General features: G+C 34.8%; 1 protein-coding gene across 1 annotated transcript; it reads left to right on the forward strand.

Annotated features, from left to right (window-relative positions):
• Positions 1 to 600: 600 nt before the first annotated feature.
• Positions 601 to 14,400, forward strand: LOC143555545 (formin-like protein 18). The gene is given in 17 exon segments (XM_077045078.1): positions 601 to 673; positions 2,031 to 2,731; positions 3,614 to 3,835; positions 3,914 to 6,021; positions 6,118 to 6,241; positions 6,351 to 6,422; positions 6,827 to 6,925; positions 7,094 to 7,135; positions 7,564 to 7,644; positions 7,738 to 7,788; positions 7,874 to 7,955; positions 8,786 to 8,880; positions 9,041 to 9,112; positions 10,205 to 10,321; positions 10,571 to 10,639; positions 13,705 to 13,771; positions 13,883 to 14,400. Coding segments are annotated over 17 exon segments (4,416 nt in total). The 3' UTR covers positions 14,224 to 14,400.
• The last annotated feature ends 2,434 nt before the right edge of the window (positions 14,401 to 16,834 follow it).

The raw sequence follows: 16,834 nt of genomic DNA on the forward strand, positions 1-16,834 counted from the left end.
ATTTATGTTATATTATTTCTTCACTGCGTTATTTATTTATAAAGTATTTTCTTTTTATATTATAAACATAGTTTAACTTCTTTTGTAACATTTATTGGTAAAAATCTTATTTCAAATATTTGTGTTGACGGAATATGTCGTTTATATTTTATATTGTTTGTTGATATATTTTTCACCCGTGTATAACACAATTATTATCCTTCTGTCATCTAATTAAGCAAACACAAATTTTCCTTCGTATTCGTTTTTTATTAAATAGACGTAGAACGTAAACTAACTTCCCCGTAACTGTTTTTATAATGATTTGTAATTTCTGAGCAACGATCACTCTCGTCCCGAAGCTGATGTTATTCATCACACACGTACCAATAGAAAATCATAAACTCACACTCAAATAATAATAATAATAACAATCGCCATTGATATTCTACACGCCGAGCTCGTTAATCCTCAAAAGCAGCAATTCAATCACATACAGAATCATAATCGTTTACCGCATGCACGTGCACGATGATTTGGTGGTGGATTTAGAGCCTACATTGCACTTTCTAGGGTTTCAAATCGCAATTAAATAATATTATAACCGATTGATTGATAGTAATGACATTGTTACGGAAATTGTTCTACAAGAAGCCGCCTGATGGACTTCTCGAGATTTCAGAAAGAGTTTATGGTATTATTATTATTATTATTATTAACGGTATTTTTTTTTAATTATTAATTTGTTGGATTTGTATATGTGTAACTGGTAAATGTGTTTGGTTTATGTAGAAATTGGGCTTTAGGTGTTAGATATTGATTAATATGAGTGATTTTAGGTTTTTAGAGTTGGATTATGGTTTATTATGATGGTTAATATGCAAAGCAATTAGTGTTTACAAGTTAATGAAGTGATTCAACCGTTTTTAAATCCATTTGTTAAACTTATATCCGCATAGATGAGAATTTTGTTTGTTTTAGGTATGTCCGGCATAACATGGCCTAACATGTTAGACACGACACGATAAGACAAGATTACTGTAGGCACTAGACACGAACACGACATGATACTTGATCGTGTCATTTTCTCCAAACCTATTAACCTCAAACATGTTAATATCCGTGTCCTGTCGTGTTAGCAGGTTCATGTCAAATTGTTAGACCTAGTTTAGGTAGTGGAAAGCCATGGTATGTAAAAATTTGAGCATATAATTATCAAATTTAAAATAGCGTGACTGCTTTTAGGTTTTTTGCAGTTGATTGTGCTTTATCATAGTGGTTAACAGTTTGTTCCTGCTAATTTGGTTTTCAATATGCAAAGGAAAGTAGCTTTTTAGTGTTTTGGAGTTATTGAGTTAATGCATCTCCGTTCAACCGCTTTATATCCATTGAATTTATAAGCGTATAGATGGAAATTTTGTTTGCTTTAGGCAGTCAGGAGAACAGTATGTAGAAATTGGAGGATATAATCGTCAAATTTTGAATTAACTTTAGTGATTTTAGTTTTTACAGTTGGATTATGCTTTATCATAATGGTTAACAGTTTGTTCCTGCTAATTAGGTTTTCAATATGCAAAACAACTACTTTATCAGTTTTGTAAGTTAACGAATTAATGCAGTAGCCATTATTAACTTGTATGAAATAAGGAATCTAGGAATAAGGTTATGAATCTTCTTTAGGTTATCAATGTATGGAAAATTTGGTTTCTATCAACACTCTTAAGACAATATTGAGTTGTTTTTGGCTTTCACAAACCAAATGTGATAACAAAATCAAGAGGTCTGGAACAGTTTATGGTATCATTTAACCGTTTTTCAGCATACATATAGCTTGAAAATTGTTTGTTTTAGGTAGTCAAGAGCTACAAGTGTGTAGAAATTGAGGCATATAATTGTCAAATTTTGAATTAACATGATTTTTACAGTTGGATTTTCAATATGCAAAGCAAACTAGTTCATCAGCCTTTTGAAGCTAATGTGCTAAATGTGAAATAAACAGCCATTTACACTCTTTTTACATTCACTTACAAGATTGTATGTTTCATGTGTAGTCTTTGACTGTTGTTTCACCACCGATGCATGGGATCAAGAAAACTACAAAACTTATGTGGGTGACATAGCAAACCAACTTAAAGATCATTATCCAGACGCTTCAATTCTTGTTTTTAACTTTCGTGAAGGCAACACAACAAGCCAACTCGCCTCGGCTCTATCAACTCACGATATGACCATAGTTGAATACCCTCGTCACTACGAAGGTTGCCCATTACTCACGATGGAAGCCATCCACCATTATCTACGATCATGTGAAAGCTGGCTTTCGTTTGGCATGCGATACGTTCTTTTAATGCATTGTGAACGCGGTGCGTGGCCTGTTTTGGCTTTCATGTTGGCTGCATTATTGATTTACAGTAAAAATTACTCTGGAGAATCAAAGACTTTGGATACGGTTTATAAACAAGCTCGTAGTGAGTTATTACATTGCTTTTCATCGTTGAATCCTATACCTTCGCAATTGAGGTATTTACAATATGTATCAAGGAGAAATGTGGCAACCGAATGGCCACCATTGGATCGAGCACTCTGTCTGGATTGTGTGATAATGAGATTGATTCCTGATGTTGATGGAAACGGTGGATGCTGTCCTATATTTAGTATTTATGGACAAGATCCTTACATGCCCGGTGATAAAACTACCAAACTTTTGTTCACAACACCAAAGAGGAGTAAGAATGTTCGATATTACAAACAGGCATGATTTACTTTTATTCTATTTAGTACATAATAGTGTAATGCTAAATCTAGAAGTGGCAATTTTGATCCATTTGATTAGGCCTGTAAATGAACCGAGCGTTCAGTGAACAAAGTTCAGCGGGAAGTTCGTTTACTTAATAAATGAACGAACATGAGCAAAAGTTTTGTTCATTAAGTTAAACGAACGAACATGAACACATGTCTCGTTCATTCTTTTCCGAGCGTTCGTTTATGTTCATTATGCTCGTTATTTTATGTTTGTTTAAGTTCGTTAATATATTCGTTTAAAATTTTTTGGCCTGTTACTATTTAGTTTAGTTTTAACTTATTTTAGCTCAGTTATATTCGTTTGTCTACGTTCGTGAACCATTTGTTTGTACTGTTAACGAACGAACATAAACGAACACGAACAAGAAAACCCTGTTCATTTAATTGTTCGTGTTTGACCGTTGTTCGGTTAAAGTTAAACAAACGGACATGAAAATGCTTTGTTCGTGTTCGTTCAGTTCGTTACTAGCCTGAATTTGCTTATGAGTGTCTTGATTCAGGTTATGGTTTTTTTACATAAGAAAACTAGCTTGAAACGAAATGAGTTCGACCGAGCATGTCAATGCAAAGCATTGTTGTCATATTTGATCTGCTACTTATATATGAAATCTAAAAAGGGATATTATTATTTGGGGAAAGTTAACGTACAAATTAAATTAACATGCTAACTGTGAGAATCAAGTAGTGTAATTACACTATGTTGCAATTACACTACACTATAATTACACTACTTGATTCTCACAGTTAGCACGTTAATTTAATTTGTATTTGATCCAAACCCTTATTATTATTATTATTATTTCTGTAATGACATCTTTTTATTTTTTTACAGGCAGACTGTGAAGTTGTAATAATAGATATCAATTGCCAAATTCAAGGTGACATTGTGCTGGAGTGTATCAACTTACATGATGACTGGGAGCATGAAAACTTAGTGTATCGTGCTATGTTTAATACATCATTTATCAGATCAAATATTTTAGTTCTTAATCGTTATGAAATTGACATACTATGGGATGCTGACTATCACTTTCCTGAGGACTTCAAGGCTGAGGTATTTTTTTGTTGACAGTTATATTTATTTTATAGTATAGCTTATAAAAGAATTTATTTTTTAGTCTTATACGTACAGTTTCTTTTCTCGGAAATGGATCATGCAGCTTCTATAGCGCCAGTCGATTCATATTTTTTTCAGAAAGCAGAGGGTCTCCCTATCGAAGCATTTGATACGGTCCAAGAAATGTTTAATTCTGTGGATTGGCTAGTTCCTAAAAGTGATGTGGCATTTAATACGCGCAATCAAATAAGTGCACCTGACTCTGGATCAGTTAGTGTTGTGTTTTATCTAAAACGGGTTAATTAAATATTTAGCTACTAATTTCTTTTTTGTAAATTGTTTCAGGCGTTAAAAGATAATTCAGTGAGCCCGAAGGAGAAGCCCGTTAGCGCTTCAACAAGTCCTACACATGAAACTGTGCATCCTTACCTCCTAGGAATGCATGTTGCTGATGATAAAGAATCTCATTTGACCAAGTTTGACAAGTCTTTACAGAAACCTGCTGATATTGAGGTTAGAATGCGTCCGCATGAACCACCTTCTCAAATGGGTTCTCCAACTCGGTCTTCATTCATGCAACCTAGCCCGCGATTAAGGGATATTAATACCAAGGCGGGACACTCTCGTCATTTATCATCTGAGCAATCTTCTGCACCGCAAACACCGCGCACACCACAAACACCGCGTACACCACAAACACCACGTACACCAGGCGGTTCACTAATATCACCACCACCATCTCCTCCAACTCCACCTTTGAGAGAGAAGTTAGCAATGGGAGATGGGCCCACTCCACCACAGTCACCGACTCGTTCGCCACAAGAGAAGCCGGATATGAAAAGTGGACCCACTTCACCAGGGTCACCACCTCCCGCAACAATAGAAAAGACCAGCCAATTATCATCACAACCAATATCACCATCACCTCCTACAACTGCACCTACGAAAGACAAGACCAGTAACCCATCATCGCAACCAGTATCACCACCACCTCCTACAACTGTACTTACGAAAGACAAGACCAGTCAACCATCATCACAACCAGTATTACGACCTCCTACAACTGCACCTACAAAAGACAAGACTAGTCAAACATCGTCACCACCTCCTACGACTGCACATTTGAAAGACAAGACTGCTCCACCACCATCATCACAACCAATATCACGATCTGCACCAACAGCACCTATAAAAGAGACGACGACTCCACCACTATCACAACCAGTATCACCACCTTCTAAAACTGCACTTATAAAAGAGAATGCCACTCTACCACCATCACAACCTCCTATATCTGTACCTACAAAAGAGAAGACAACTCCACCACCATCGCAACCAATAGCACCACCTCCACCAAGTGCGCTTGCAAAAGAGAAGATAACTCCATCACCATCACAACCAGTGTCACCGCCTCATACAACTGCACCTACAAAAGAGAAGACAAGTCCACAGTCGCAACCAGTAGCACCACCTCCTACAAACACACCTGCAAAAGAGAAGATAACTCCACCTCCAACTGCACCTGCGAAAGAAAAGATAACTCCACCACCGTCACAACCAGTAGCACCACCTCTTACAACTGCACCTACAAAAGAGAAGACAACTCCACCACCTCCTACAACTGCACCTGCAAAAGAGAAGACAACTCCATCACCATCACAACCTGCATCACCCCCTCATACAACTACACTTACGAACGAGAAGCGAGAAAATAAATCAGGATCTTATACACCAGCACCTGCACCACCAGCGCTACCAACACCACCTCCAACAAGTGCACCATCTCCACCACCACCGCCGCCTCCAGTGCCACCATCACCTCCCCCTGCTTTGGTATCCTCATCCCCAGTTCCACCACCGCCACCACCAATGGGAGGTGGTGTTCCGCCACCGCCACATCCACCACCAAGAGGAGGCGGTGTCCCCCCACCGCCACCACCATTGGGAGGTGGTGTTCCGCCACCGCCACCACCAAGAGGGGGTGGTGTTCCGCCACCACCACCACCAAGAGGAGGCGGTTTGCCCGGAGCTCCAGCTCCACCACCATTAGGTAGGGGGCGTGGTCTATCAGTGGCAAAAAATCAAAATTTAAAGAAACTTAAGCCTTTACATTGGCTGAAGTTAACAAGAGCAGTACAAGGAAGCTTGTGGGCTGAAACATCAAAATGTGGTGAAGCTGTGAAGTAAGTTTTCTTTTCATCTTTCTTGAAAAAGGATGACATTTTCTACTAAGCCTCATTTTCTTTTTTCTCATTGATTTTATGATATACTTGCATTAGGACACCCGAGATCGATATAAAAGAACTTGAGAATCTATTCTCAGCTGCAAATCCGAATGCAGATAAGGGGCCTGCAAAACCAAAATCTGCGTCAATAGCTAATAAGCCTGAAAAAGTACAACTGGTAAGATATTATGCTCATTTTGTGCTATAAACTGGTACCTTTATTCTGATTTCTGGATATCATCAAGCTGATATTATAAATTATTTTGACACTTTTGAACTTCTTTCAGATTGATCATCGACGTGCATACAACTGTGAAATTATGCTCTCAAAGGTGAAGATACCGTTGCATGAACTAATGGTAAGCTTAACTATTTTCATTTCCATAAGTATTGGCTAACAAATACAAAAGGCGCCGGTCAATGATTAAAACATGTGAAGTAACTGCAACTTACTCTTAAAACATGAATAATCAATGTTTTATAAATTAGACACTAAAATAATCTAATTAAAAAGAACCTTGGGCGAACAAAATATTTAAACAAATTGTTCTTTAGTTGGAGAAATGCTATCTTCACACCTTTTTGTTACAGAATGGAGGAGGTTGTGCTCCATTGTTGTTAATACTTAATATGCGCTATAAAAGTTTTTAGTTTTAGATATATAATGAATGACAATCATACATTTGAAAATTTGAACTTGTGCTTGATCTCAAAGTCTGGATATGTGGATTTTCATTTCATATCTATATATGAAACTTGGTAGGATTATGTCCTTGCTTTAGATGAGTCAGCACTGGATGCTGATCAGGTGGAAAACCTTATAAAGTTTTGTCCTACTAAAGAAGAGATGGAATTACTAAAGGTAATATATCTTTTTTTTTCTATTAATTCTTTTGTAAATAATGGTGGTTTCTTGCACCTTTGAGCCAACTAGTTCATGGGTCAATGCAAAACACAAGCTCCACGTGGACTGCACATGTGGCTTTTCATCATTTACTTGTCTATTGACCTTTATATCCTTTATTCGCAGGGCTACAAAGGAGAGAAGGAAAAACTGGGAAAATGTGAACAGGTTTGTAAACTGAACCGAGTCATAACAGACTTGTCTATCAACTAACTTAGGTGTTTTTTTTTTCAAATTTTTTTTTATATACTGAAAGGGGAATGTGTCATATTGATCGAACATGTCAAACAGGTTGAAAGTTGCGGGAAGCCTATTCTAAAGCAGTTGACTTCCTAAGTTTTATAATATTTAATTTATAATATGATACTATATTAGCATTGTAAAAGTATGTTATTTGCAATCATAATTAACACATTAAATGTTTATATTGTTTTTGAAAAGATGGATCAACGGTGTTTGCTGGTCAACCCAACTCGGCCTGTTTTGACCGATTCCAAATTTGACCACGTATCAGTGCAAACCTGTTATGACTCGTTAGTCGTTACCATACCTGACCCGTATTAATCATATGAAATTTACATTTTATTTTGTTACAGTTCTTCATGGAGCTAATGAAAGTTCCACGTACCGAAGCTAAGCTCAGAGTTTTCTCTTTCAAGTTACAGTTTGGATCACAGGTCGAGAAGCAATTACATGTTACATATTTACATGCATTTCCTTCTTTATAACTTCTGAATTTTAATGCAATGAAGGTCTTTTTTTTTTTTTAGGTTTCTGACCTTAGGAAGAGCTTAAACTCAGTAAACACAGCAGTGGAACAGGCAAATTATTTTCATGTTAATTTAATATTCAATTCTGCAACAATTTAAAATAATTAAACTTTTGTGAAAATGATGGTTTTCTCAGGTTAGGAGTTCCTCTAAATTTAAGAGAGTCATGCAAACAATTCTCACCTTGGGAAATGCTTTAAACCAGGGTACAGCAAGAGGTATGTTATTACTTGAGTTGTAGAAAACGTACTCTCATTATAATTCGGATCTTTTCATAGGTCGGTTGGGTAATAGGTCAAAACAGGTAACTGTAAGTACGTGTTCAAACGGATTGGGACTAGTCATGTTTAGCAAATCACTTTTATTTCAACTAATCAAAATTTTCAGTTACCAAATTAGGTTTTTAAAAGAATTTGAGAGGATTTATGCATTAAAATTACACTTTTAAGCGACTTTCCAATTTCCATATATTTCCTTTTAACTTAGTTCTTTTGATTTACTTTTTTTGATCTGCTAACCAAACATACATGAATGGAGCGTGTTCGTGTTCATTCATTTAACTTTAATCGAATAAATGGTTGAACATGAACAATTACACCAACAATCACACGAATGCGCGTGCGTTCACTTATGTTTGTTCATTAATGGTATAAACATACGGTTGGGCCTAAAACTTTATTAGAACTATGCAAACACCAGTTAAAAGTAAACATGAACATAAATATGTTGGGCCTAAAACTTTAGATGACTATGTAACTAAATGAACTTAAACAAATGTAAATTAATGAACCTGACGCACACAAACGGACGAAGGTAAACAACCATAAATGAACAAATGAGATGTGTTCATACACGTTTGTTTAAACGAAGTTCCCACCCGTTCATAAGTAAATGGGTCAAAATTGCCACCTGTACCAATAGAAAAGTAAGGATAGCTAGATGCATTATTTTTACATTGATAATGGATACATGATTCTAGTTTCTAACTCTTAATACCCTCATCAACAAGCTATTATTTCAGTTCTTAATGCTTTGGTTTTTGTTTTAGGCTCTGCTGTCGGGTTCAGATTGGATAGCCTCCTCAAACTTACAGATACCCGTGCAAGGAACGCCAGAATGACTCTCATGCATTATCTTTGTAAGGTATTTTTATCTTGAAACATTTAAACCAAAAGCTTGTTTAAATAAACTACCATATGTTTCTCAAGATTAAGGCAAAGTAATAATATATAAAGACCAGGTGGAAAGTTTTGTGCTTGTTTTCACTTTTGTTCATGCTAACTCTGGTGGATATTGCCTATAGGTGCTTGCTGAGAAACTACCAGAACTTCTAGATTTTTCCAAGGATCTTGACAATTTGGAACGTGCATCAAAGGTGATCTTTTTGGATTTCATATATTTAATGAGGGAGGTGATTGTTACACAACAAATATACTTCTTCTATTGGCATTTTTATCTAGGGTTGTAAACGAGCCGAGCCTAGCCAGGTTGGGCTTAGGCTTGGTTCGTTTACAAACCTAACCGAGCCGGGCTCGTTTATCTTAAGAGCTGAAATGCTAAGCTCAGGCTAGCTAGTATATTTAAAAATAATACTTTTATATTTTTGGTTTATTGGATTTTAATAATACCAACTAAAGGCTATTGGCCGATAATAATCCCAACTTAGCTTATCGCTAGTGGCGGTCCCAAATTTAAAAAAAAATGGCTCTAAGAGTCTCGGTGGTCCCCCGTTAAAAAAAAACCTAACGGTGTTAACTTTTTTCCCTCAAACTGATTTTTTAGGCTTTTGATCGGAAGGAGGATACAAGTCGATTAATGTAAACTTAGCTCAAAACGATGCTACAAATTTAGCCTTTTGGAGCATCGTTTCGAGCTAAGTTTTACATCAATCGACTCGTATCCTCCTTCCTATCAAAAGCCCTAAAAAATCAGTTTGAAATTCGGAAAAGAGTTTAACATCGTTAGGTTTTCTTTAAAGGGGGACCCCTGAGAGCCAATTTTTTTAAATTTGGGACCACTAATGGCGATAAAACTCAGTTGGGATTATTATCGGCTAATAGCCTTTAGTTGGGATTATTAAAATCCAATAAGCCTATATTTTTACACTAACATACATGTAATGCATAAATAATAAGCTATAAAAGTTTTGATTATACATGCGGGTTATAATTTATATTTATTAAAATTTGGGCTTTAATTTAAACGAGCCAAACTTGCCTTGGCTCAGGCTCAGCTCATTACAAACCAAACGACTTGGCTCATTTGCAAGCAAAGCCGATTCCGAGCAAGCAATGAGTCACGGGAATTTTTAAAACCCCTAACTTTATCCTTACATGTTAAGAAAAGACAAAAGTGTTTGCGGTACGAGGGCAAAACTGTCAAAAGCAATAATTCTGTTGTGTACGGATCGATCTTATATAAAGATTGTTTGCTTGTGTGGATTTTAATGATTATTTTCTCTCTTTAGGTACAACTGAAATATTTGGCTGAGGAAATGCAAACTGTAAGCAAAGGGCTCGAGAAAGTTGTCCAGGAATTGTCCACAGCCGAAAATGATGGACCTGTCTGTGAAAAATTTCAAACCGTAAGATTTAAGAAAACTGTCGATACGAGATGTAGTTTTCTGGTAACGGGTCAGAAACGTAAAATGTAGAAAATTAGCAAAGATGAAACGGCTCGAATGGGTTGAAAAGATGTAATAACATAGTTTTTGCAATATCTTATTGTGTAACAATAGTTTTAATAATATGGTTTTGTTAGTTATATTCATACATTAATTGTTTGTTTATTCTTTGTTAGGCATTGAAGGAATTGTTTGTTTATTCTTTGTTAGGCATTGAAGGAATTTCTTTCTTCAGCAGAAGGTGAAGCAAGGACCTTGGCCTCACTCTACTCTTTGGTGGTATGTTTCTCTAACTAACTTTCATGTTTCTCAAAATATAACCTAAATCGACCCGTTTACAAATTAACACCATAAAATTACCGCCACCATCTTTTATATACTTAATCAGGTGTACATGGGTTGGTTTTGGGCTCAAACCAAACAAAAAACCAATTATATATATATATATATAACCAAGGGTTTGGATCAAATACAAATTAAATTAAAGTGCTAACTGTGAGAATCTAGTGTAATTATATATACAACATAGTGTAATTATAGTGTAGTGTAATTACACTATGATGTAATTACATAGTTACACTATTTGTATATATAATTACACTACTTGAGTCTCACAGTTAGCACACTAATTTAATTTGTCGTTAACTTTCCCATATATATATAGGAGAGATTTCAAATAAGAACCCCTTTGAGTTTTTTTTACACATGCGTAATATATGTAAGTTACATACACGTAAAAAAATTACATAATTTTTTACGCACCGAGTCGACTTTTTACACATGTGTAACGGACGCAAAAGTTGGTGTAACTACTTACATCTTTATCCTCTCTCCTACTTTGACTTTTTTGCCAGATTTAATCTAAATCTCAACCACATATTCCATTCCATTTAATTAAATGTGTGGCCTAGAATTGAGTTCTTAAGTTCTTAAAACTCAATATGGTTCTTAAAAAATCCCTCCCCTATATAGGGAAGATTTCAAATACGAACCCTTTTGAGTTTTAAGAACTCGAAAGAACTCAGTGTAACGATTTTTTTTTTGAATTTTTTTTTACACACGCGTAATACATGTAAGTTACATAAACGTAAAAAAATTACATAATTTTTTACGCACCGAGTCGACTTTTTACACATGTGTAACGGACGCAAAAGTTGGTGTAACTACTTACATCTTTATTCTCTCTCCTACTTTGATTTTTTTGCCAGATTTAATCTCAACCACATATTCCATTCCATTTAATTAAATGTGTGGCCTAGAATTGAGTTCTTAAAACTCAATATGGTTCTCAAAAAATCCCTCCCCTATATAGGGGAGATTTCAAATAAGAGCCCCTTTGAGTTTTAAGAACTCGAAAGAACTCAGTGTAACGATTTTTTTTTTCGAATTTTTTTTTACACACGCGTAATACATGTAAGTTACATAAACATAAAAAAATTACATAATTTTTTACGCACCGAGTCGACTTTTTACACATGTGTAACGGACGCAAAAGTTGGTGTAACTACTTACATCTTTATTCTCTCTCCTACTTTGATTTTTTTGCCAGATTTAATCTCAACCACATATTCCATTCCATTTAATTAAATGTGTGGCCTAGAATTGAGTTCTTAAGTTCTTAAAACTCAATATGGTTCTCAAAAAATCCCTCCCCTATATAGGGGAGATTTCAAATAAGAGCCCCTTTGAGTTTTAAGAACTCAGTGTAACGATTCTTTGTTTCGAATTTTTTTTTACACATGCGTAATATATGTAAGTTACATACACGTAAAAAAATTTTAAAATTTTTACGCACCGAGTCGACTTTTTACACATCTGTAACGGACGCAAAAGTTGGTGTAACTACTTACATCTTTATTCTCTCTCCTACTTTGATTTTTTTGTCAGATTTAATCTCAACCACATATTCCATTCCATTTAATTAAATGTGTGGCCTAGAATTGAGTTCTTAAGTTCTTAAAACTCAATATGGTTCTCAAAAAATCCCTCCCCTATATAGGGAAGATTTCAAATAAGAACCCTTTGAGTTTTAAGAACTCGAAAGAACTCAGTGTAACGATTCTTTTTTTCAAATTTTTTTTACACATGCGTAATATATGTAAGTTTCATACACGTAAAAAAATTACATAATTTTTTACGCACCGAGTCGACTTTTTACACATGTGTAACGGACGCAAAAGTTGGTGTAACTACTTACATCTTTATTCTCTCTCCTACTTTGACTTTTTTGCCAGATTTAATCTCAACCACATATTCCATTCCATTTAATTAAATGTGTAGCCTAGAATTGAGTTCTTAAGTTCTTAAAACTCAATATGGTTCTCAAAAAATCCCTCCCCTATATAGGGGAGATTTCAAATAAGAGCCCCTTTGAGTTTTAAGAACTCGAAAGAACTCAGTGTAACGATTCTTTTTTTCGAATTTTTTTTATACATGCGTAATATATGTAAGTTACATACACGTAAAAAAATTACATAATTTTTTACGCACCGAGTCGACTTTTTACACATGTGTAACGGACGCAAAAGTTGGTGTAACTACTTACATCTTTATTCTCTTTCCTACTTTGACTTTTTTGTCAGATTTAATCTCAACCACATATTCCATTCCAATTAATTAAATGTGTGGCCTAGAATTGAGTTCTTAAGTTCTTAAAACTCAATATGGTTCTCAAAAAATCCCTCCCCTATATATATATATATATATATATTGAGATTTTGAAAATTTAGGTTTTACCATTTGGGCTTGAACTTTTTGGGCCAAAAACATTTGGTCCACAATAATGAAATTGGGCCTAAAACTTTGGAGCTAAATCTTTTTGTTAGTTTATCTTACTTTAGTTATTATACATTTGGGCTAAAATATATGGGTTATTCTATTTATTAAATTCTTATAAATTACTCAACATTCAAAAGAAAAATGAAAATTCATAAATTCAGTTAGGTTTGGTTTTTCTGTTTTAATTGGGACAGAAAAATCTGGCCTAGAATAATGAATTTGGGCTTAAAACTTTAGACCTAAATCTTTTTTTTACTGCTGAATTTTATTCAGTTAATTGTTTATTATACACTTGAGCCAAAAAATTTGGGTTACGCTATTTATTATTTTTTTTTATAAATTACTTCACGTTCAAAATGAAAATTCATAAATTTGGTTAGGGTTGGTTTTTTCGGTTTTTGTTACAGGCAAAATCGAAACCGAACTGAAATGGTTTTTACGAAAACATAAAACCAAACCGTCGGTTTTTGTTTTGGTTCGTCTTTTTGGTCACGGATTGTTTTTTTCGGTTTCATGCACACCTCTAAATTTCATTTAGTTTTTCATAACACCACATTGTTTTATAGGGTAAAAGTGTCGATGCGTTAATTCTTTACTTCGGAGAGGATCCAGCCCGTTGCCCATACGAGCATGGTAATTGCTACTTACTTACCTTTAAATGCCAACTCTTTTAATCTTTAAAACCGTTGACTTTTTCCTAGGATGGTTGACTTTACATCAAATCCATATTATGTTTCTTTTCAGTTGTTTCAACTTTGAAGAACTTTGTGAGAATGTTCAATCAAGCACATGAAGACAACTTGAAGAAAATAGAGGCCGATAAAAAGAAGGCAGAGAAAGAGCAGGAAGCCACAAATGAAATGTCGAAAAGTGATTCGAATAAAGATTTAAAAAATATGAAAAAGAAGGCAGAGAAAGAGAAGGAAGCCGCAAATGAAATGTCAAAAAGTGATTCGAATAAGGATTTTAAAAATATGAAAAAGAAGGCAGAGAAAGAGAAGGGATCCGCAGATGAAATGTCAAAAAGTGATTCGAATAAGGATTTAAAAAATATGAAAAAAAGTTTTATCAGAACCGCTGAGTAAGTTATTTTTTCCTTTTTTTCCCAATTTATTAAATTTTTTGGTGGGAATGAAAAATGGCCCGGTGCCTATACGTTACATAGAGGTATTATTCTCATGAGCTCTCGTAATTTGTATCAACCGTGTAAAGTTGTATGCTATCACTGAATCTGCTGCAACATTTATGGTCGTCGCGTGGTCATCAAAGGTTAGTATCTAAACCCTTTGCTCATTTCACTATTTTCTTTCCTTATGCAAAAAGTCGAGTTTTCAAAAACTTTTGAAGTTGAGTTGATCAAACCAGGTCGAATGGGTCGATTTTGCTTGTTTTAGATTTATGTTGCACGGTTCATGCCTTCATGGTTTGAATCTTGGAACCGACCATGCAAACTAAACTGGTTGTTTAACTTTGTTATTTGTTTTATTAATTTGGAATATGCAGTTATGCATATGAATAATGTCATGAACCTTCTTTATCAATTATTAAAATTTAATACTAATGATTTGAAATCAGAAAGAAAAAATGGGTTCAAACTATCTAAAACAAATCGTTTTGGCCAATCCGTCCGACCCCACCACTAACCTCACTGGTTTGGTTTGCGGTTTTCAGAAATGTCTTTAGCAGTTAGTCAATATTTTCGTCAAAATCGACTGAACCAGACCGTGAACACCACAAGTTAAAAGAACACATTTTGACTTTTCAGGTCAAGCATATGAATTTCCAGTTTTAAATTCACATGTTTATTGAATAATTGACTCTTTTTTAATTAAAAAGTAGTATTATACATTTGCGCTATGATATTTGAGTTCCATTATTTATTAAATTCTTATGAGTTACATAAAGTACAAATTTTATAATGAAAATCCAAAAATTTGATTCAGTTCATTATGTGCAAAACTAAAACCAAACCGAAAGTATGGTTTTTACCCAATCATAAAACCAAACCGTCAGTTTTTGTTTAGTTTCAATTGTTTCAATTACGGACTGGTTTTTTCGGCCTCATGCACGCCTCATATATATAAAATACATATATCACTTTTTTTGGTTTCATGCGCACACACATACAAACACACACATTGTTTTGGCTATTTAGTTATGAAGTTTTATATGATGTTCAGTTCTCAGCCAATTTTGGTATAAACATTTCTGTGCAGCAAAGATGAATCAAGTCATCGACACAGGTGGCAATTTTGTAAATACTTAGGAACCCAGATATCGAGCATCAGAGCTACTAGATAAACTACATCAACGTGCTCTTGCCTTTTTGTTTGAACACGAAAGCGTGTGTCGTTGGTGATAAATGCACTTAATAAAGAGCCATTTTGGTCATCCTCTGTTTGACCCTGCAAATTGTTTTCTTTGTTTGTGTCTATGTTTTGTTGGTCACCGATCGATGAACGTCGTGGCATAAAAGGAAACGAGACCCGCTTTGTGGTTCGAATTGGCCAAACACTAAACCGCGTGGCTTTGTCATGTTAAGCCATAGCAAGATTGGTTCTGTTAAGGATGTTTAGTTGACATTGAAGTGGTATATGTCTGTTATAATAGGTGTCCAACAAAAGCTTAATTTGTACTTGACGTTTGACAAGTTTACATATAATGTATTAACTAATAAAGTGATATATTTTTGTCACTCATGTCACCATCCATAGAAGTTGATGATGTGGCATCACCTACACCATGCATTTGTATTAAGCATGGTAACCGGGTGACAAGTTGAAACGGGTTTATGTTGATACAGATTACATGTAAAATGAGTTCAAGTCAAACATTTTATTATTACGTCAAATAATAATATGAAGGGAATTATTGCATTGCTTAAGTTTAATGCTAGTTGTTGATCCTCTTTTATAAGTAACAACCAATCAATGAGAAAGGCACCTACCGATTTGTTGACTCGTTGACCTAAGGTATGTTTGGCAAAACTAACTGTTAGCTGAAAGCTGGTGACTGGTAGCTGTAGCTTTTTAGATATATTTAGGTGTTTGACAGAGTAACTGGAGCTTTTAATAAAACTAGTTGGGCGCCCGTGCGGTGCGGTCGAGTGCGCGTGCATACATAACCCGAATGCAGATGCTTAATTCGTGCAAAAGTAGTAAGCGTGTAATCGGTGATGAAAATCAAGAAACAAAACTGAAATATACAGTAATTTCAAGTAGATAATTTTTTAAACCAACCTTTTTTGATCTGAAACCCTTTCCGACCCGACATCGTTTTAATCTGAAACATGTTCTGATCTGGCCCCTTTCGACTCAAAACCGTACCGACACGAACTGAACTAAATTAACCCATTTTATCAACTCATTCTGACCCTAATTTGGTCTTACACATGACCTGAGCTCGTCTGACTCGACTTGTTGTCAATCATAACCGGTAAAGAAATATCATACTCAAATTAAAGAGAATAAAATGCTTTTTTTTATGATGTAATTTGTTTAAAAAAATATTAAGATGTGAAAAAGTTATGGACTTTTAAAAAGTCATAGAGTAGTTAGTTTTGAATAAGGGTAAAATATGTAACTATTATATAAATTAACAAAAGTTAATGAAAATTCAAGTACCAAACTTGTAAATTCAAATGTAAAAGCTTCTAGCTTCTCAAACTCTAGTAGTAGTAGCATTTAAAAAAAGTAG

Source organism: Bidens hawaiensis, unplaced genomic scaffold, assembly GCF_021521415.1.
Source record: "Bidens hawaiensis isolate Kalapana, Puna unplaced genomic scaffold, B.hawaiensis_p1.1 tig00018141_1, whole genome shotgun sequence".
Lineage (NCBI taxonomy): Eukaryota > Viridiplantae > Streptophyta > Magnoliopsida > Asterales > Asteraceae > Bidens > Bidens hawaiensis.